The sequence below is a fragment of the Arvicanthis niloticus genome, chromosome 9 (genome assembly GCF_011762505.2).
Source record: "Arvicanthis niloticus isolate mArvNil1 chromosome 9, mArvNil1.pat.X, whole genome shotgun sequence".
Lineage (NCBI taxonomy): Eukaryota > Metazoa > Chordata > Mammalia > Rodentia > Muridae > Arvicanthis > Arvicanthis niloticus.
In genome coordinates this window covers 59,903,869-59,925,403 of record NC_047666.1, presented here as the reverse complement: position 1 = coordinate 59,925,403, position 21,535 = coordinate 59,903,869, and the positions used below count along the sequence as shown (strand labels likewise).

The 21,535-nt window shown below is 38.1% G+C and overlaps 1 protein-coding gene and 1 pseudogene across 2 annotated transcripts in view; one reads left to right on the top strand and one right to left on the bottom strand.

The window, feature by feature from the left end:
- The window catches only part of LOC117715737 (murinoglobulin-1-like), a 42,721-nt gene extending 22,814 nt beyond the window's left edge, over positions 1 to 19,907 (bottom strand). For both annotated transcript variants that reach the window (XM_076940514.1, XM_076940513.1), the window contains exons 1-13: positions 19,715 to 19,907; positions 18,348 to 18,531; positions 17,729 to 17,888; positions 17,563 to 17,615; positions 14,280 to 14,300; positions 13,883 to 14,051; positions 12,321 to 12,405; positions 11,228 to 11,336; positions 5,656 to 5,785; positions 5,405 to 5,514; positions 4,250 to 4,411; positions 1,224 to 1,454; positions 973 to 1,036 (exon numbers count right to left, since the gene is read on the bottom strand). In XM_076940514.1, the coding sequence (XP_076796629.1) occupies positions 973 to 1,036; positions 1,224 to 1,454; positions 4,250 to 4,411; positions 5,405 to 5,514; positions 5,656 to 5,785; positions 11,228 to 11,336; positions 12,321 to 12,405; positions 13,883 to 14,051; positions 14,280 to 14,300; positions 17,563 to 17,615; positions 17,729 to 17,888; positions 18,348 to 18,531; positions 19,715 to 19,803 (1,567 nt within the window). In that variant the 5' untranslated portion in view covers positions 19,804 to 19,907. The remainder of the gene's footprint in view (positions 1 to 972; positions 1,037 to 1,223; positions 1,455 to 4,249; positions 4,412 to 5,404; positions 5,515 to 5,655; positions 5,786 to 11,227; positions 11,337 to 12,320; positions 12,406 to 13,882; positions 14,052 to 14,279; positions 14,301 to 17,562; positions 17,616 to 17,728; positions 17,889 to 18,347; positions 18,532 to 19,714) is intronic.
- LOC143443523 (thymosin beta-10 pseudogene) lies at positions 5,795 to 11,221 on the top strand (annotated as a pseudogene).
- Positions 19,908 to 21,535: the final 1,628 nt, after the last annotated feature.

Sequence of the window (21,535 nt, the reverse complement as noted above, 5' to 3'; positions counted from 1 at the left end):
CCAATACCTCATCATGTATGGGTAGCACTAACTAAACTCAGTAGGTTAAAAAAAGAAGCAGGGCAGTAGTGGTGCACACCTTTAATCCCAGCACTTTGGAGGCAGAAGCAGGTGGATTTCTGAGTTTGTGGCCAGCCTGGTCTACTGAGTGAGTTCCAGGACAGCCAGGGCTACACAGAGAAACACTGTCTCAAAAAAAGACATAATATAGGGAAGAGGCCTTTTGAGGTAGGCAGGGAGGAGTCAAGGTGGCTTAGTGGAGAGATGGTATGATTAAAATACACTGTCTAAATATATGCAACTTTCAAAGAATAAAGAAAATGTCTTTAAAAGTAAAATAAAGAAAAGGAGAGATAGTTCAGAAGTTAAGATCAAATGATGCTCTTCTAGAAGACCAAGGTTTGATTCCCAGCACACATACCAGGGTGCTCAGAATTCCGTAATTCTGGATTCTGGATATCCAGGAGATCTGATGCCTCTGGCTTTCAGAGTACTTATACTGACATGCACATAGTTACCCACAGGCACCTCACACACAATTTAAAAATAATAAAAATGAATCAAATACAGGAAAATCAGTGTAGCTAGAATGGCAGGGACCAAGGCTGGCACCCTCCAGATTGTTTTTGGACAGACACTAAGATAACTTATTTGCCTTGGGGATAATCTGTATGTGAATGCATAGGTTCCTCATGTAGAATGTATCTTGGAGCACTGTGTCTATTCAGGTGCTACAATTCACAGTAGATATTTCACCATGTTGAATGATACTCAGTTTGGGACTCTGAGACTTTTTCCTGAAGGTCATGAGTGAGAGCATACATTGGACAGCAGAGCCATGAGTTCCTACTGTGGAGAGTGTCTATGGAGACACAGAAGCATGATGGCATGTTAGTTGCTCAGTGGTAAGATTCCCTTGGTGAGCATGTGGACTCTCAGTTGGAGAAATGTTACTGTATGGGAGACACTTACATTCTCCTGGCTCCACGAGATGAGTGTGGTTTCCAGTCTGGATGATGCTGCCCTGGGCCATGACCTAAAATGGAAAGCATTTTCCAAGCTTACATATATAATTGAGAAGGCTTTCTTCTAAGTGTGCTAGAAGAAATGGAAGAATCTATTGTATTCCAGGCAGAAATATCCAGCCTAGAACCCAATGTGTCAGGAGAGACATGGTCAGGAGAGGAGGTCTTTTTCCCCCCCAATGTGGAGCCAGAACTCACCAGGTAGTGGAAAAGGAGCTCTCTCAGCACTCCCAAGTCCTTCCCCTTCAGAATAAAATGTGCCTGAACTGTGTGGATCTGGTTGCAGGGCAAGATGCTGCTGGTCTCTGTCTCAAGGTAGATGTAGCTTTTGCTGGGGGAGTAAACAGCATAGGCCCTATGCATTGCCTCTGCATGTCTTTCTTCCATGCAAAAGGAATAGTAACCTGAATTTTCCTCCTTGTGGTAGACCTGGAGAAACAACAAAGTACTGTGCTGTAGATTGTCTAGCAGGCAGAACCTCTCTTCTGTGATCAATCAGAGGATTTTCCCATCTCATTTAATGATCCAATATTTTGTACAGCTTATTAAAATGGAGGAGAATTTTATTAAATAAATTGATGTCTAACACCCTGAATTTTCAGAATGGAGGCAAATATTTATACCAGGGAAGAGAGAAAAGAAAAGCTTTCCATTTTTTCAGAAAAAGAAAGCATTTAATGTGCATCTAATAATATAATGAAAAAAATTTACATATATGAATTTTAGTGCATTATGACTGTGCAAAATAATGGGTTGATGGAAACATTTTCATACATTAATGTAATGTACTCTGAGCATACTCATTCATCCCAGTACCCAATCCTATATTTCCCTTTGGTTCTCTTTCTCCTTAACAGACCCTCTTGCTTTCATTCCTGTTCTTTCTCTAGATTCCACATATGAGGGATAATTTCTCTTAGTCTTATCCTTTTTCTTAATTGACAATTTGCTAAATCCATTTTTTCTCTATAGATAAGATGATTCTATCATAAATATCTGAGTAAAAGTCCAATATGTACACAATTCCAATACTCTCTGTCTACTCAAGTAATGGTGGGCTTTTTCAGCTGTGCCCAAGTTCAGGAAATAATGACTCAGAGACTGAATTATTATGAATAATTATTTATTCCAAAAACTTTGGCTTCTCCTGTTAGCTCCTAATTCAATTATACTGTTTATTCTTTTCTGGGGTTACTTCTTCTCAGTTTGGGGTGAATCTCCCATGCCTAACTATCCCAGAAATTCTGCCTAAGCTAATATAGTCCAACAGCATTTTATTGACAGGTGATGCTTCCATACATTGACCAAGAGATTCTCTGTAAGCACTCATCCACCAATAGGCATTAAAGTTGGCTCCATATCCCAACTGTGCTGAGAACTGCTGAGATAGCCATGGTTTGTAGATGTCTCCAACATATGTTAGCTTTCATTCATATGGGGATGTATATGGCCGTGGCATACCTGTAGTGTATACTGGCTTCCCTTTGGGATTATGTAGAAGCTCTGAGCTTAATGGTCATACTATTTACCTTTGCACCAGCTGTGCATCTAGGTTCCTTTGTTCCCATAACCTTACCAACATTTGCTTTCCTGATAGCCATTTTGATGGGTGAGATGAACTCTCAGCATAGTGTTAGCCTGCATTTTATTGAGAGTCACATGTGCTGAGCATCTTCACATGTGTTTCTTGACCATTTGTCATTGATGTCTTAAATATAGACTATTTGTTGGCTCTACTAAGATGACCATGTGATTTTAACTCTTGATTCTAATTTATATGCCATTTAGAGTTGTCAGCTTACAAATGTGAAACCATCCATGTCATCTTATTATGAAATCAGTTTAATCATGGTAAATGTTTTGCTTAATGTGTGGTTGAATTTGACATGGAGGAATTTCAAACCAGACTTTCCTTTAATGCCATTGGGTAAATTAGTCTGAAGATGTCTTGTCAGTGTGTCCTCTTCTAGTTTTGGCCCCAGGGTTATTCTAGATTCATAGAACAGCTTTGGAGGTATTTCTTTTTGAATCTTTATACAATAATATTTCATTTTTGAAATTTGATTCAATTCGGCAGTTCCCAGTCTCAGCTCTTAATGTGCTGGGTTCCTTTAATTATTTCTTCAAATCTATTTTTCATAGCTGATCTGTTAGGTTTTTTATATTCACCTGGTTCACTGTTGTTAGAATATAAATATCCAGAAATTCATTTGTTTCTTCTTGATTTTTTAAATTTATTGGAATGAAAGTGTTCAGATTATTCTCTAAGAACTCCATGGATTTCATAGTATGTGCTGTAATAGTTATCTCTAATTTGCTAATTTGGGTTTTAAATCTCTTTGGGTTTAGATGAGGGCTAATCACTTTCAGTTATCTCTGTGACTTTAGAATCATTGTTGGTTCCACTGGACCTTTTTACTGTTCCCTTTGGTCCCCATCATTACTCTCAGTCATATTTATTATTTCCTTCCTTTCACCAAATTTGTATTTGTCCTGTTCTAGTTGTGTTAACAATAAGAGGTACAGCAGAAGGTACATTATTTATTTGATAACTATCTGATTATTTATTGTAGAATTTTATTCTTTATAGACTATACAATTTTTTTCTTTTTCTCAGACTTTCAAGGCACCTGCAACCCAGTTAAGACACAAGACATGAAGATGTTGGTATCATACAGAGGTAATAAATTTGAGTTTGCATAACACCTATTCTTTACTAAGTAGACAAAAACGGACTTTTAATCACTTTTTACTTGAAAGTCCTAACTTTAGATATATTTTTTCTTTTTTTCTTTTTCTTTCTTTCTTTCTTTCTTTCTTTCTTTTTTTTTTTTTTTTTGGTTTTGGTTTTTCAAGACAGGGTTTCTCTGTGTAGCCCTGGCTGTCCTGGAACTCACTCTGTAGACCAGGCTGTCCTTGAATTCAGAAATCTGCTTGCCTCTGCCTACCAAGTGCTTGGATTAAAGGTGTGAGCCACCACTGCCTGGTAACTTGAGATATTTAAAACATAAATAAAGTAAAAGAGACTATGAAAAAAACCTATTATGTTAAAAATGTGTTCACATATGATCATAGTTTTATTGATGATCAGAAACTTTTTGGGTTTTGCTCTAAAGTAAGAGAGTTTGTATGCAATATTTTTTTTCATTATGCTAGCCATTGTTGAGTTCATGCTGTTGCAAAGCCTCACCTTGTGTCTTATGCCCTCCTCATTTCTGACTTACTTTGATATTGAAGGAATGGACCGAGATGCCGCTGGTATCTATGGAGAACTTTGCCAGGCCATGCTGATCAGTGGTAGTAGCATTGGTGTAGCTAATCTCTTGTGCTTTGATGAAGACTTGCTCATTTGGGATAGGAGCTCCTTTGAGATCCACTAGGCGGACCTAAATTGAACAAGAAAAGTATAGTCTAGGCATGGAAACATGACACAGAATGTAAGAGAAAACCCTGTTTCAGCATTATATAAAGATTCCAAAGATGCACCAACTAATTCAGCATGCAAAAACTGGTTTTCAAAAATTTATACCAGCAGAACTAGCTGTGCTGTGAAAGTATAGGATCTGGAGGTATAATATTCTTTTTTATTAGACATTTTCGTTATTTCTATTTCAGATGTTATCCCTTTTCCCCATTCACCCCCCCCCCCCGAACACCTCTATCCCATCTCCCTCCTCCTGCTTTTATGAGGTTGTACTCCCACTCACTCACTTTCAGCTCTCCGCCCTTGCATTCCTCAACACTGGGGCATTCAGCCTTTATGGGTCCAAGGGCCTCCTCTCACACCAATGCCTGACAAGGCCATCCTTTGCCACATATAGTGCTGTAGCAATGGATCTCTCCCTATGTGCCCCCAGGCCTGTGGTTTAGACCTTGGGAGCTCTGGTTGGTTGGTATTGTTGTTCTCCCCATATCATGTTCTTAACATCATAACAGATGCTTTATAGATGCTTTCTATTTCCTATTATTCATAAGAAATCATCAACAAATTCATTGGGTAAACTACAGGAAGTAGATGCTCTGATACAATCACAAGAACAACTTGTGAGGGCACAGAGGCTAATGGAGAGCATGGATTTGTTATGGATATGTAGCACATGTTGCTTGACCATAGAAACACAGTCACATTTGAGGTTTAAGGCACAGTAGTTATCAATAAAAACTTTGCTGCATGTGTTTTAGATTTGGAGCCTCTTGATAACCTTTCTAAGTCTTCAGTTTAGTTCTGGGAATTGCATGTGATGTACAAACTACACTACAAAGCTGTACTTGTTGTGTTGCAACCAATGATGTCAGATACATTTAACAATGAGCAAAATGGCCTGGGTTTGAGGTACCACCTTACAGCTTAACCATCTATAAACCAAAAAGCACCTTACTTTCACAAAGAATGGAATCCCGTGTCTGAAGTGTGAATCTGCTTTCAGAAATATGAGCTTGCTTGTGCTTATTTCAACTTTAGTTGTTCTGGATTCACTGTACTGTAATCCTGAAGAAGAAAATAGTGACAACATTGAAAGCCCAAGCTAGAGAGTAGCTTGCAATCTGCATCCTTTGAACCATCATCTCGATGTGAGAAGATATCAATTTTCACAGCTTCATCTTCTATATTCATAGGTTACTCACATACCTGTCCCTTCTTCTGTAACAGTTGCATTCACATGAAGGAGCTGGACTTTACAATATTGTCTCTCTGTTCCCCTTGATTGTAGATACCTGATGTTCACTTCTTGTGTCCTGCAGCCATTGTTGTCTAGCTTCTATATGAGATAGGCAAGGTAATATGGCACACTGTTCAGATTGATGGTCTACTCAAACCCACACTTGAGGACTTCTTTCAGAAAAATGAGCACTTATTGAATGGTGTTCTGGTTATAAGCATGGGACTCAGCTCAAAGACAGGGCTGTTGTGTGCCATGATCATGACCAGTCACACTGCTGCCTTGGCTTAGTCATCTATAAAAATAGTGATTATCTATTAAGTATTAAGTGATATCTACTATGGAGTATTAAGTAAACTCTCAATTATAATGTATGGAACACTTAACTTGCATGCCATTAGGATTTAATAATAACTTCCTATTATTAAAATAGCAACTACAGTCATGAATGTACCTCAATGCTACATTTTACCAGCAGGCAGGACATTGTTGGCTTGATACTTAGTGCCAGTAAGTAAAGTGAAATTCATTTCTAGAGTGAGATGGTGCATAGAAGCTGCCAGAATGTGGTTCTGTGAGAAAGAAAAGTCTTTATAAGAAAGAATTGACATTAATCTGAACAGTGAAAGATAAGAGTCACCAGAATCAGTATTTTGTTCTTAATTATATTTTGCCTTCACAGCTTACTTCCCCCACTTTTCATTGTTGCAATTATTGTTGGCACAGTAGTATACATTATTTCATTTAAATCACATTGCTCTAACAACTTCGGTTTTCTGCTCTTATGTTAGTTTGTTTGGACCCCTTTCTCCTATATGGGCTGCCTCATCTGCCCAGCCTTCATAGAAGATGCCCCCAGTGTTACTGCAACTTGATATGCTAAACCTGGTTAAAGTTCATGGGAGTTCTTCCCTTTTCAGGGAGGAAGGGAAAAGGGTTAAGTGGGTGGGATGAGAGGAGGTGAGAAGGAGGGACTGGGAAGAGGACTGGGACTGGGAAAAAGGGAGGGAAATCTGTGGACAGGACACAAAGTAAATAAATAACTTTAAAAAAAGAAACAGAGGAAACATGATCAAGTAGGGAAGTATGACATGTACTAAAGTGCATAGCTCTTCACTAACTGAATCCTAGGATACACAATTTGTCATAATGTTGGACAAATAATCCAGTAGTCTAATTTTGGAAATGACCAGTGACCTCAAGGAGAATTTAAACAAGCAGATGAAGATAAGAATGCTAAATTCAGAAAAAGACTGAGAAAATTAGCAACAGATGTGATGGTTAATAAAAGATAAATAGTACATGAACCAACCAGAACATTCAATAAAGTCATAGGAATAAACACACAATCATCAACAATAATCCAAAGTATACGTTATTTTAACACTTTAATTAAGATACACAAGCCAGGTCTCTTGCTGCAGCAATGCGAGTGGGAGCACCTTAAGCACCAGCTCAGAACAAGTCTTGAGTTGTTAGAAAATGGCAGATAAGCCAGCATTGGGGAAAATCATCAGCTTCAATAAGGCCAAGCTGTAGAAACCCGGGATGCATGAGAAGAACACCCTGCCAACCAAAGAGACCATTGAATAGAAAAAGAGGAGTGAAATTTCGTAGAAGCCTAGGAGGATTTTTCCACATCACCCCATAGTCTCTGAGACACTTCTCATGATGTAGAAGAAGAGCTACCTATAAGATGGACAGACAGAAGACACAAAATGCACTGTGAACCCACAAGGCTGTTCGGTTTCCCCTGTGATATTATAGAAAATTAGTTGTATGATTGATAAAAATAAAACACACCTCATGGCTAAAAGAAGAAAAAATTAAGGCTAGCTAATTAGACTAAAAAGAACACACACACACACACACACACACACACACACACACACACACACACACTAAAAATGAAAGACTAGGAATGGAAAAATCAAGTAAATCCAAGCTGAGAAGAAACAATATACTCATGTCTGATAAAATAGACCAGTCCAAATGTAGTTACAAGAAATAAAATAGTCACTACCTAGTAGTGAAAGGAATAAACTGAAAAAAAAAGAATTTTGAGTAAACATGACAACCCATCATATTTCAGGAAATAAATACTATTAAGCAAAGATTAGATAGATCCAGGTACAATAATAATGGGTGACTTTACTACTACACACTAATTAGTTGATCATCTGGCCAAAACTAATAATTCTTAGACCATTGTATATACATTTCATCTGAATTTAAATATTCCATCAGAAAGGAGGCTTACTTAGACTCAGAACATTTAGAAGACTTATAAAACTGAGGGCATAAACAACTTAAAAGCCTCAATAAGTTCCTAAAACTGACAAAATTGTAAACAGGCTAAAAAATGTATACCCACCAAACCACCTCTAAAGAGAATACTAAAAACAATACTTTGGACTGAAGAGAGAAAAAAGCAAAGCTAACAGGCTACTGAAAGAAAACAAATGAAACTGTAAATCCTAAAACATAAAATAAGATTAAACATAAATAATACCAAAAGTAAAATGACAGTAATCAAGATCCACTTTTCAATGATAACTTTAAGTATTAATAGCCTCAACTCTCCAACCAAAAGACATAGGATAGTTGAATGGGTTAAGAAAGAAAATCAGTCATTTTGTTGTTTTCAAGAAACTCAATTTATCTTCAAAGGTAGATACATCAGAGTGAAGGGATTGGAAAAGTATTCAAAACAAATTTCCAGAAAGCAAGCAGGCATTACCATTATAATATCTGACCAAACTGATTTGAAGCAAAAATTTATTAGATCAGATAAAGAAGGACACTTTATTCTGATAAAGAGAACAATTAACTGAGAAGACACTACAATTATGAACCAAGCTCTAACACACAAACTTTCATAAAAGGCATACCACTTGATTTCAAGACACTGATGAAACCCAAGTCAGTGGTTATAGTTGATTTCTGTACCCTAATTTCTCCAATAGGACATTTGAACAAAAAATAAACACAGAATGGTCAGAATTAAATGACATCAATTTATCAGTTGGAACTAATGGATATTTATAGAACATTCCACTGAAACACCAAAGAATATTTAGTCTTTGAATCAGTGAGCAGAAGTTTCTCTAAAATAGATGACAAAGCAAGACACCAATCAAATCTGAACAAATACAGAAAAATTGAAATAACCCAGTGCACCCTATCTGACCACAATGCAATAAAGCTTAAAATCAACAGCAGAAGGATTTATAGAAATTACATAAATCCATGAAAATCAAACAATACCCTACCTGATAATGAATGAATCAAATAAGAGCTCAGAGAGAAAAAAATCCTGGATTTAAATGAAAATAATAGCACAACACAAAAGCCTTTGGAAGATATTCAAAGTGAGAGAGACATAACTAGTTCTGAGTTCTGTTGAAAATAAAGAAAAGATATAACACAAACAAATGACTCGATGATATAAATCAAGGATTCAGAAAAAAGTAAGATCAATCCAAACTCTGTATTAACAGAGAGGAAGAAATAATAAAAACCGGAGCAGAAACTATTGGAGCAGAAATGAAGAATACAAAAAAAATGAGTCTAAGAGATGGTTATTTAGGAAGATAAGATCAAGACCAATCTTTGGCACAATTAACCAAAAGAAAGAAAGAAAATGACCCAAATTAATAGAATCAGGTATGTGCAGGGTAACATTACACAGACATTAAAGAGATTTGGCATATTGTAGGTGAATAGTTCAAAAACCTGTACGAAATTAATTTCTAAAACCTAAAACAAGTGGACAGACTTCTACATTCATTCAAAACACAAGTGTTAAACTAAGAAGAAATGGATAACTTCAAAAGACTCTAGAGAGAGAAGCCTACTACTGCCATTTTCCTTGATCAATATATTTCATTACTGTACCTAAAGATTTACCCTTATTCTTACAGATGCATGTGGCTCTCACCTCATCAAGGAATCTTATTTTTCAACAGTCAGAGATCTTTATAGAGATCTACAACCCTAGAAAATGCAGATAACTGCCTAAAATTGCCCAATGCCAACAATACATCTCCAACATAACCCTACATAGCAAGATAAGGGAAAATCATGGAACAAGGGTCAGCAAGATTGTAAAAGATCAGAAAGCCTGCTGCAAAAATAGTGGCTGTCAGATACAATTGGAACAAGACACCCATAAAATCCCAACAAAGTGGTTGCCTGAACACGACTTAAATAATGGTAAAGCAAGTTAACCTGCTAACATGGTAGAAGGGGGAAAGTTCACAAAGCCCCACCCCTAGATCAAGAGCTACAGGGAACCAATAGGTGCTGAGAATGCCTGAGATAGAATTAAAAGTTGTGGGCATCAGGAGTCACTTAACCCTACAGATAACACACAGGTCACACAGTCTGTTGTACAGTACATATGACATCTCCCATAACGATGGGTTTTATTGCCTGAGAAACTGATCAAGATACAAGTCTAGAAAGGAAGAGTCTGAAATAGATTCAGGTGTGGCCTTGTCTCATCTGTTGAGGAGACAAGCTTGTGTGTTTAACATTCCTGCTGTCTCTAACGCTTATCCGTGAGCACAGAGCCTGAAGTCGTATACATCTCATAAGTTGTGGGTGAGAATACAACCTGGTACGAACACTACCCATATCAGTATAAAAGCTCCTCAGAAAATGGAAGGTCGAGGTACCATATGCTCAGCTGTCAGAAATCTACAAATGGAATCTCTATCAGCACACCAAAACATGTTCCCATTCATGGCTTCTCACTTATGTGAGTGACAGCCAAGTGAGTCCACCAGCTGATAAATTGATAATCAAAACCAGGTAGGAGAATGTTATGGATATAAAGATTATCACCTTTTACAAAATATACCAGACTCTAACACACATCAGTGCATGTTTTGTGTCATATGGGATAAAACAAAAGAGAAGCAAAACACAGCAAAACAGAAGTTGTTCTATTTGGGAAGAAAGAGGGTCTGGAGGGAGGAGGGATGGAAAGAAAGAGGTACATAATAATGGAGGGAATCAAGTTCATGACACACTTGAATGAATATATAGTAACAAAGCTTACTTACACTTTATATTTGCGAATTGAAACACACCTGCAAAAGATAGTCTATAAGGCACAAAGGAAGTGGGGGGTGACATAGGAGGAGGAAAAGGACACATAAAAGTAAGGTCCTAAGGGAGCAGGGATGGCAATGGGACAGGAGAATGTAGTTAAAATATATGACACTCATGTATGGAAATATCATAAACCTACTATTTTGTACCATGAATATATACTCAAAATAAATTTGGTGGCCAAGGAAAGTTGTTAAAATATGCCTTTAATAGTAGTGGGTCCCAGGATTATCACTTTTGTCAATGGGGGGCTTCTGGGGATTGAACACATGCCTGGCTAGTGTTCTATTCCTGAGTTACAGCCCAAGGTCCCAGACATCCTCCTTCAATGTCTGGGCATGCATTTCCTCTTATCTTTGCTGTCTGCTTTTCTGTCAGTTAACCTTGGATATTTAAAACAGGCCTTTGAACAGATTCACTCACCTCGGGGAGGAATAAACTGCATGTAAACACATTATCAAAGTTAGATAATTGAAATTCTTGGCATATGTTTATCTCTCCATCTCCAGGCACAGGCTTTCCATAGGTATATCTGTCACAAGACACAAGATAAATTCACAGAGACCAAGGGTCTTTCTAAAGCAGACACCTACTGACTTCTCACTGATTCTGTGTAGTTTTATAATGATACAAACATGGCCCATTATTATTACCTACTGACACTTTCTAACTGTATATGTTAAGAATCTGCAATTTATAAATAAATAAATAAATAAATAATTAATTAATTAAAAATAGCCCTATTAAGAATCTATTGAAGACATGGTTTTCTCCCCTTTGTGGTTCTGAAAAAGGCTAAGTAACCAAACTAGGATCCCCAGCTACTACATGATGGGGCTGAGATGAAACGGGAGCATGGGAAAGGAGTCAGAATCCTAATCTAACAAACCTCCTTGATCCTTTGCCTTTGTTCTATTAGTTTTAGTTTTTAAGCCTGTCCATTGTAAGGACTAGCAACTGTGAGCTGAGGTGTGTGTCTTCTGATTGATTCAGGCACATATTGTAAGTTCCTTCTTGTATGGTTCTAGACTTCAATAGAAACATTAGCTGTAGTACAATGTCCTCATTTATCATGCACAGAAATGCAAGCAGAAGACTGAGGTGTCTGAAGGTTAAACTTGAGTGGCAGTGGTTTGCCTTGGAGGCAGACTGGGAGCTCTTGTTTCTCTGCTCTTTCTGTCAGCCTATAAGAGGGCAGCGAGATGCCTAGATTGAGTGCCTGTGTTCTGTTCACATGGATCAGTGGATTTTATTAGGTCCCTTCCTGTTTTCAGAGGCAGCAATTGCATCATACAATTCATTTTATCCATTGATATCAGCAACATATGCAGTGAGTGATTACGCAGTAATGGATGCAGAGTAGTAAGTGACACAAATGAACACCACAGGGGAAACATTCTAGTGGGAAAAACACAACTATAGCATTTCTGTGTATGCTTCAATGATACATTATTCTAGGGATTTTCTGTGTCTGAGTACATTATTCAGGGTAGAAGGACAGAATCAGGTAACTCACTTTGCACATACAGTCACATTGACTATTTCATTATGCAGAGAGATGGCATTTGGGACCTTCACGTCGACGTCAAATCTAGGAAGCACTATTGGGAGAGAGAGGAGACATTCAGGTGCCGAGTGACTTGTCTAGTTGCCTAAATGATCAGTCTCTGCCCAGAAATGGTGAGTTCCCATTATTAAGGCATGTTCCCCCAATAAAGTTAGGATGTTGAATGGTTATACATTATGTCACTACCTGAAAATCACAGGGGTATCTACTTAAATACGACAAACAAACAACAAACAAGTAATTTGCTTCAGAAAAATCCTAGAACTTTTTGGAAGTCCCATGTTGCTACATGGATAACCTTAGCTGGGGTCAGATGAAACCCAGCCTTTCTTATTTGGATAGTTGGTTTTCAAAACGTCAGAAGTTTACAGAATTGACGTTACAAACATTTCTGTATTAAGGTTCATTTTGATTAGAGACCTGTCTGCTCCTGACAGTTTCCTGTCTTTGATTCTAAGAAGAAATTGAGCATCTTTGGAGTTACTCCAATTGTGGAGAGACAGCCAGTAGGCAAGAATCGCCTCTTTCCATCTACAGACAAATTACTGTCCAGAAAAGGACACAGTTGCAGAATAGTCAACTGATTATATCTACCTAGACAGAGTAATCAGCCCTTAATAACTGAATTACTAAGGTCTATCAGATGATCCTGGGCCAGAAGGCTGAAGATCAGATGCTCCAACGTTTTATAGTATTGGAACTGTCCAGATGTTCAGCAGTATCCATAAATTGGCTAAGTTTTAGAAGCTATACTTTGTGCTTCCCATAATTTCAGTTAACTCAGCCATTCTGGATTTCTGACAGGATTGAAAACTTATAGTCTTATAGCCAATCCTGGCTATTTACTTTGAGAGAAAAGATTAGAGTGGATGTTTTTTAGACGACATTCATTCTAAAGCCAAGAAAAAAAAGCCAGGTTCAGAATTAAGTGTTTTAGTTAGGAGAGATGACAGAGGTTCTGGTTAGTCAACAAAATGATGGACTGGGTATTAGGTCTATCTTGCACCTTACTGACATAAATTTGTATAGTTATGCTCTAACTGTATTTTGAGAGAAAAAGTTTTATTTTAATAGGAAAAGCGATATGTAGGAGGAGCTTTAGGTAGGAGGAGTACCGAGTCGAAGAGAAGGAGTAAGGAGAGGAGGAGAAGAAGGAGAGGAGAAGCTAGGTGATGAGAGAGAGAAAGAGAGAGAAAGAAAGGAGGGGACGTGGAGGTAGATGTTCACGTGTCTCCACCAGTCAAAGATAGTTGATATATCTAGGCTGGGTATTGGGTTACACTTCTGATTGAGCATTACCAAACTTATAAAGCCTTTGATTAACATTTAAAAAATTGTATAAAAGCAAAAAGGAAAAGGGTGCATGGGATAGGAGTTTTCTAGGAGGAAAATTAAGGAAAGGGGATGGCATCTGAAATGTAAATAAAATACCCAATAAAAAAATAATGCATCCTATGATGAGCAGAAACCTATGACACCCACTCTCTCTTTTTGGGCTTCCCAATCCATACCGAATTCCATCACGGTGAAGGAGTGCTCTTCCTTCCATCCTGACTGTTTCTGCATCACTATCTTGTAAGGGCCCTGGATGAGCTCTGCTGCCAGGCTGAAGGACATTTGCTTAAGCCCATTCTCCGTCTTAATATCCCGCCACTGCATAATTCGGTTCGTTTTTGGATCCTGTGAAAGAGGTTGTAAGTTCTCTAAGTCAATAAAGTATTAAGTCAGCAGTGCATCTAGGATCACTGTGTTGGTGGTGGAAGCATTTGGGAGCTTGGTCATATTCTTTTGGGAAAGGAAGAAATAAAGGTGACCTGGGAAATAACAAACCAGTTAACAACATTCCAATAACTGGTTACTTTCATAAGATTGATTTCTCTCTGATTATGAAACATTTAATACTCTTACCTCAATGTAAGCCAGAGGAAACTGAAACACAAGGAAAAATATGTTAGTTTAGAACAGCAGGCCAACCTGTTTCCACAAATATTTACATTGTAATTCCTAAATATTAAAATTATAGTCATGAAGTAGCAACAAAAATAAAAGAAAAATGTGGTTTGGGGGTCACCACAGCCTGAGAAACTGCATTAAAGGGTCACAGTATTAGGAAAGATACGAACCACTGATTTAAAAATTTCACTAACACAGCAAATTAAATACATTTATAGAATAGGCCACAGGATGGGAGTTTCAGCCAAAATGTGATGAACTTAATATCTAGTAATAAAGTCAATTATAAGGAAATTCATCACCATAGAAAACTTTTACGTATATTTTCTAGAACTATCTGCATTATATGAATCACTCAATGGACAGGGACTCAGAAAGGAAACTGTGAGGGACATCAAGTGCAGGATTTCTCTGATGTTCTGGGAGACCCACCTGACATGAGCTTTCACAGCATGGAGATTACAAAATTTAATGTCCAAATCAGAAACATTTTTAGTGTGAATTGGGGTTACTAGTGTTAAATATATCCACTCAAAATGTATAACTTAGGGGTGTCCTGGGCAAGTCATATACACCCACTGTACAGGAGGCAGTGCCTTCCCATTCCTTGTCTGATGAGCTACTAAGGGATCAGCTTGTGTAGTCAGTACTCACCTCCTGAGTACAGTTCAACAGAATAAATCAGTGCCTAACTCTGCCCAAGAAATATCAAGAAAGGGCTCAGTAGCTGCTCTTGCTTCAGAAGAGAGTTGCTGCTGACCAGGGCAAAAACTGCATGTTCAGAGCTTTGGTGGGTGAAGTGTTTCTGATCAATCAGATGAAGTGTACACAGTAAAGACAGACAGTGACAAAGTCATTTTAAGGTTCTCTAGTAACTGAGCTGTCTCAAGAGGCAAGCTCACTTCAGGTGAGCACAGCTTAAAAAAGACACAGCCATTCTAGCAGTGAATAAAGGAGCAAGCAATGGCAGTTGTAAGGGAATTTTAGCGATGTTGAACTCATTTCTGAAAGGAAGGAAAAGAAGCCATGAATCGGATGATGAAAATATGGTACAGGTGTTTGAAATGGAATTTTATTTAGCTATAAAGAACTAAGTCACAAAACCTGCAGGCAAATAGTTAAAACTTAAAAAAAAAAACACACACACAGATAAGGCAGGCTCAGAGAGAGAACGGCTGTGTGCTCTTTCTCAAATGTGGTTCCTCACTTCAAATATTTAGTTATATGTTTAATGTGGAGTACCCGTGGAAGTGAGAAAACCAGAAGAGGGCAACCTGGGGTTGGGGGGGGGATTCTTCACATAGGGGAAATAGCATGATATAGGTGACATGAAAGCACAGTGTACTGGGGGACATACAGAAAGTTGAAACAGGAATCAGTGTGTGAGGTGGGAGAGGTGAGAGGGTTAACCAACACTAAGCATCTTTGAAAAAGCCATGTGGAAACCTACTGCTTTATACACAGATTAAGAAACATCCATTAAAAGGAGAGATGTAGGAAGACACCCTGCATGTCTAGATGATGTTGGACGTGAAGGTCAAAAGTCATTAAACAAAGCTCTCAGTATTAGGCATGAGATACTTCTTCAATGAGTTGTTTGTCAGAGAGGTCCTAGAGACCCCAAAACCATAATGCATCTTGTCACTCTTCTTGATTGCCTGCAATAACTAGTTGATAATATTCTATTGTGGAAGACACCACACACGTTAGGTAAAGGGTGTAGAGAACTGAAGCTGGTACTGTGGCTTCCTCCCTCGCAGCCAAGCCTACTCCATTGCTACAGGAGAGGAAACCATGACTCAAAAACAAAACAAACAAAACAATTGACACTGCAAAGTAATCAAATTTGTAAAAAAAAAAAAAAAAAAAAAAAAAAAAAACCCAAATCTTTCACAGAAGGCCTGTAGGCCTCGGCCTAACTGGACAGCAAAGAAAATTAAGTTATAAAAACTGTGAGTGAAGAAGTAAAATTGTTCCTATCAGAACAAGGGAGTAAAAATTAGACCAGTTCCTGGTAGGTTGACAGACAGAAAGAGGAATCACAAACAGACAATAAAAATGGTATAATTCTGCCTTCCCCCTCACACTCCTGATCTATGACAAATAGCTAAAGGCCTACCATGAGGCTCTGCCTCCTAATACAAGGGCACCTCTGCAGTAGACCAGTCTGACACACTCAAGTCCAAGACCAGGACAAGTTCGCCCTAAAGTCTCTGTCTTCAATCAAACTGATCAATGCTAAATTAAAGAAAGAAGACATCTTATAGATCCTTAAAGCCCCCAGTCTTAGAGAGAGACAGGACTTCCCAGTCCCCTTCTGCAGTTTTCCCACCCATGTGCCTGCAGTGTCTGTGTTTCCTCACCTCTAATAAAAGTACTTCTTCACTGGCTGATTTTGTCTACTGTGCTCAAGATTTTTCCTGCCTTTTAATTCTTTAAGTGGCAGAGAAATGAACCCCAAACAGTAGCAGAAAGACCACTTTATAACCAGAACACAAAACTTATTGGAATCCAAGGTAAGTAATTTTTACTAGTTAATTCAGCAAGTTCAATGTGATAAAAAGTAATCAGATACTTGGAATGATTGTAGAGCCAAGAATCTGGGGTTTCATGCATCAGAGGCCCCAGGAGAGAATCCAGTATTATTATGCTGCTAAAAGGCACAGTATTAAACCAACTGTTACTAATTTATCTTTATATTTATAGATTAAAGTATCCCTTGGCCCTCATCAAGAAGCTTTTATTCATAGTAGAGTGTATTTAACACAGATACCCACAACTTGCCTTCATATACAAAACAAGAGACTGAAACACAATTTTATTCTTAAAAGAGCCTGATTAGGGAAGAACGCAAGTGTTAAATATGAAGTTATAAAAATATTAAGATTGTGTAAGAAATACCTTTGTTATACTAGCAATGGAATTTTAAGGATGACACAAAGTAACAGAATCTGCAAAACACATGACTGAAAAACATGAGGTTCTATACATTGTAAGTCACCACAAAATATAAAGAAAACCCAGAGATGCTTACCCACTAATGGACTACAAAATACAGACACTCATATAAAAGGAAGCCATAGTATGGCCTATGGTAACCGAATTATAAATATAAACTGGCAAAAAAGCAGAATAGACAAAAAGACCAACTCATCTTGAAAACGGCCTGAAAATTAGGATATTGCATTGACATTTTTGTCTTGAAGAACTCATCAATACCTATAGATAAAAGACTCACCAACTCATTCAGGGGATGTAGATTTTTATCCATAGAGACAACCCGAAATTTAACTGAAAAGAGAGAGAGAGAGAGAATTTTCTAGTGAGATCCAAAGACCCAGGCCTTCTTCATGTCATGTTGAAGATGGTGTTTTAATTCCTTTGCCCACCATGGAGATTCATACCTGACTGTCCTGGCTTGTACACAGACTTATCTGTCTGGATGAAGACAACACTTTCTTTGTTCTTCACCAGCACAGTATTCCTTTTGTTGAATTTATGTGTTGGCCCTTTGATGTCAATTTCAAGAGACTCCTCCCCTTCAGAAGAGGATAATCTAGGGATCTGAGAACACGAGAACCTTCACCATCTGACTCTCTGCACTTCTTAGATTACCTCATTAACTTTCTCTCTTTCCACCTCACAGGAAAGAGATGGGGGGTCCATCAGTTTCTGTTTAAGTGTTATATGAATAGAAAAACTGTGTGAGGGGAAAAAAAGGATGAAAAGAAAACACAACCTTTTGTGTAAGTCAATGTGAGTTTATGTGTGTAACAGCAACATAGTCATTTTAGGGGGTAAATAGAATGTTATTAAGAATTATGTCTAATAAATGAAAGAATTTGGGGTGGGATGATCTAAGGTATTTGTTTATTGGGGAAATGTTCTAAATTTCTATGGTTTTGAGTTCATGGATATGCTTCTAGATATACCTTTTAAAATATGTCTGAATACTATACATACATATTCACACACATGTTCATAAGTATATAAAACAAATCAGGACAAGTATCTAGTACTCACAATGAAGGAAACACAGTGGAACAAGTCCTTGTCAACTGTAAGATCATCGAACAGCTGTCTCCTTCCCAACTGTGATATCAAGGAAGCTGTGACAGTCACTGTCTCATTCAGATGGTAGAGATGGAGGCAGATTTTCTCAGGGGTCTCAGTGTAGAGCTGGGAAGGGGCCAGCACCATATACTTCCTGGAAAGGAAGGAGTTCCAGCCAGCTGATGGCAGATCTGATTGTCTATAACTGGAGTTTCATCACAGTAACCATTATCATTCACATTTCCACAGCCCGAGATGGTAGGATGACACTGTGGTAGCTGTCACAGCTTGCCACACAGCAGAGTGGCAAGACAGTTATCAACTTATTAATCATCAGTTTCATCAGTGATAGCTGTTAAGGCAGGTTCAAATGGCATGTCCTCACTTCACTAAGCAGCAAGCACTCAAGGTCTAGAACGGTTTTATTTTTTAAAATGAAAATATGGGAGTAATAATTACTATTTTCATAAAAATTTATCATGATTGGTTTTCATTACCATTTTTAGATTCTTAAAAAAAAACCCTCAATACTCTGTTTTTATTTCTGGGTACTCTTCAACCTAAGAGTTATAATGTAACCATGAAATTCAAACTTGCATGATTCACCTATGTTACATTTTAGCAAGTACCAAAGGCTTCTGTAGGAATCATTCTCTACATTTTCCTAGATTTAGAGATTTTTGTCCCCCCAAATCTAGCCTGTCACTGCTATATCACAGTATGCAAAAATATCACTAGCTTGCTTTATATTTTTGCCACCTTAAACCTATTTTCAGAACACAGATACAAAAAAACCCACACTCAGCAATATAATCTTAATTATATGGTTATTTTAGACACAAAATAACAAATAACAAAATAACAAATTCTAGTGGTAGTTTAATCCAAGGTCTTTGATCCTAATAGAAATATTGTTTTAGCACACAAACATCCACAGGGTTCTGATGTACCTGAAGTATTATCTGTTTCAAGGTTGAATTATAGGCTGCATATTTCCAACCAAGAATGCCAGCAATTTAAATGTTTATTTTCAAAGCGATTAAATAGTTTGAACACCCATGAATGCCTCTGACCGCTGGGATTTGAGATACTGCTGGTTCAGTAATAAGGGGTACAATATTCTAAATCACACCACATCTCAGTTTAGACACTGATTGCTTTAGAGTTGGAAAAAAAGATTACCTAGAATTATGTTAGAGAACATATATACAGTTATTTTTTAATTAAAAAGCAAAAATAACTTAGGAATGTTTTCAGGGGAAGGGACTGTGAAAAGAAAGGAATATCATTTTGATTGGAGGAGGGTTGATATGGAAGAGGGCCTTGGAGGTACTCACGGGTCTCCATTGAGCAAGGAAGAAGAAGAAGGTAGGAAGGCAAGAAGAACTGAAAAAAGGCACAGCTGAGCCTGTCTGTCCTTCCACATGGTGTGGTAAAGGACAGGAGGACGGGGCTTATGGTGTCCTCCTCAACACTGTGTCCAGAGTCCTCCAGTCCACAGCAGCTTATTTATGAGTCCTCTGTGTGGACAGAATGCTCTGCCCAAGGTGTACAAATAGCAACATAGAATATTTGCTCTCTGTCAATGTCACTGTGTTCAGTGGTTGCCTAAGAACAACTCAAATAAATTACAAAAGTTTCAGGAAAGGTGCCAGAAGAGTTTTGGATAGTGTTGGTAAAGGATCAAGGCCACAGTTTGAGCAGACTCTCTCAGTCCTAATGACCAGTAAATCTTTGCAGTAGGTGGCTATGCTATGACTGTGTGACATTTGCCACCTCCCTGCTTCTACTCACTTAGAATCTAGTAGCACTCTCTGGTCTCTGTCCTTATTTGACAGTCACTAGAATCATCCAGATAGGAGATTTTATGTTCTCCTGTCTCTGATCATCCAAGCATGTACTTTTATGTGTCTTGTGTATAAAAAGTTGACTTTGGATACTGGGAAAGCTCAAAAACTCACCCATTACAAGTCACTGTGCCTTAATCATCTTTGTTAGAACAGAAGTTCACAAACCTCATCTAGAAGTTCGCTTCTATCTCTACAGTTTACTAGGAGGCCAAGTATAACCTGTGCAACTCAAGGTGATAGCTTCAAATGTGGAGGTGTCAGTATTTGGGATGCAGGTCAGTTCCTCTGGAAGGATATTAAGGTATGAGTTGGAAACCATATTAGAATTTCTATTCTAGATCATGGGGCTGTTTATTTTTGCAAAGATTCTATGACATTGGCTTGAGGAGGGGCATAGTAGAAGCTGAATCAATTATAATGTTGAGGCATTAAGTAAAAAGAAAGAACATGCCAGAAGGTGATGTAAGGGATGAAAAAGAAATAAAACTTATGCCTCTCATGGTGGGTCACCCCTTTAGTCTGAAATCTGGGGAGACAGAGTTAGGCATATCTCTATGAGTTTGCAGAAAGCCTGATCTACAAAGCCAGTCCAAGACAGCCAGGGCTTGCACAGAGAAAAACCCTGGTTTGGAAAAAAGAGTAACACAAAACTTATGTATTTCATTGATGGACCTCTGAATCCCAATTAATCAATAGGAGACTAGTGCTAGGTGCAGGCTTGTTGGTTATCTCTAGTTCAAAATTAGGTCAGTTTCTCTAAGATGGAGCCTGAACCCAAGGTGGAGTTGGTCTGGTCTCTCACACTGACCATGAGAGTCAAAGACACCCAGGTGTGGGAGAAACAGAGCATGCATTAAGATTTATTGTACATTTTAGTGCTTCAAGTTATGTCCATGGATCCCAACATTCACACGAAACAAAAACAACAGAAAACATAGTAGGACGTTTTATACTTTTCAAAATTTTTTATTGGATATTTTATTTACATTTCAGATGTAATCCACTTTCCCATTTCCTCCCTATTAAGAAACCCCTGATCCCATCCCCCCTCGTCCTGCTTTTATGAGGATATGCCCTCACTCACCCTCCCATTCCTACCTCTCCATCCATGATTTCCTCTGCACTGGGACGTTCAGCCTTCACTGGACCAAGGACTTCCTCACTCACCTATGCCTAACAATGTCATCCTCCCCTATGTATAAAACTGGGGCGATGGGTTCCTCCCTATGTGCTCCCATGCTGGTGGTTTAGACCCTGGGAACTCTGGTTGGTTGGTATTGTTGCTTTCCCCATGGGGCTGCAAACCCT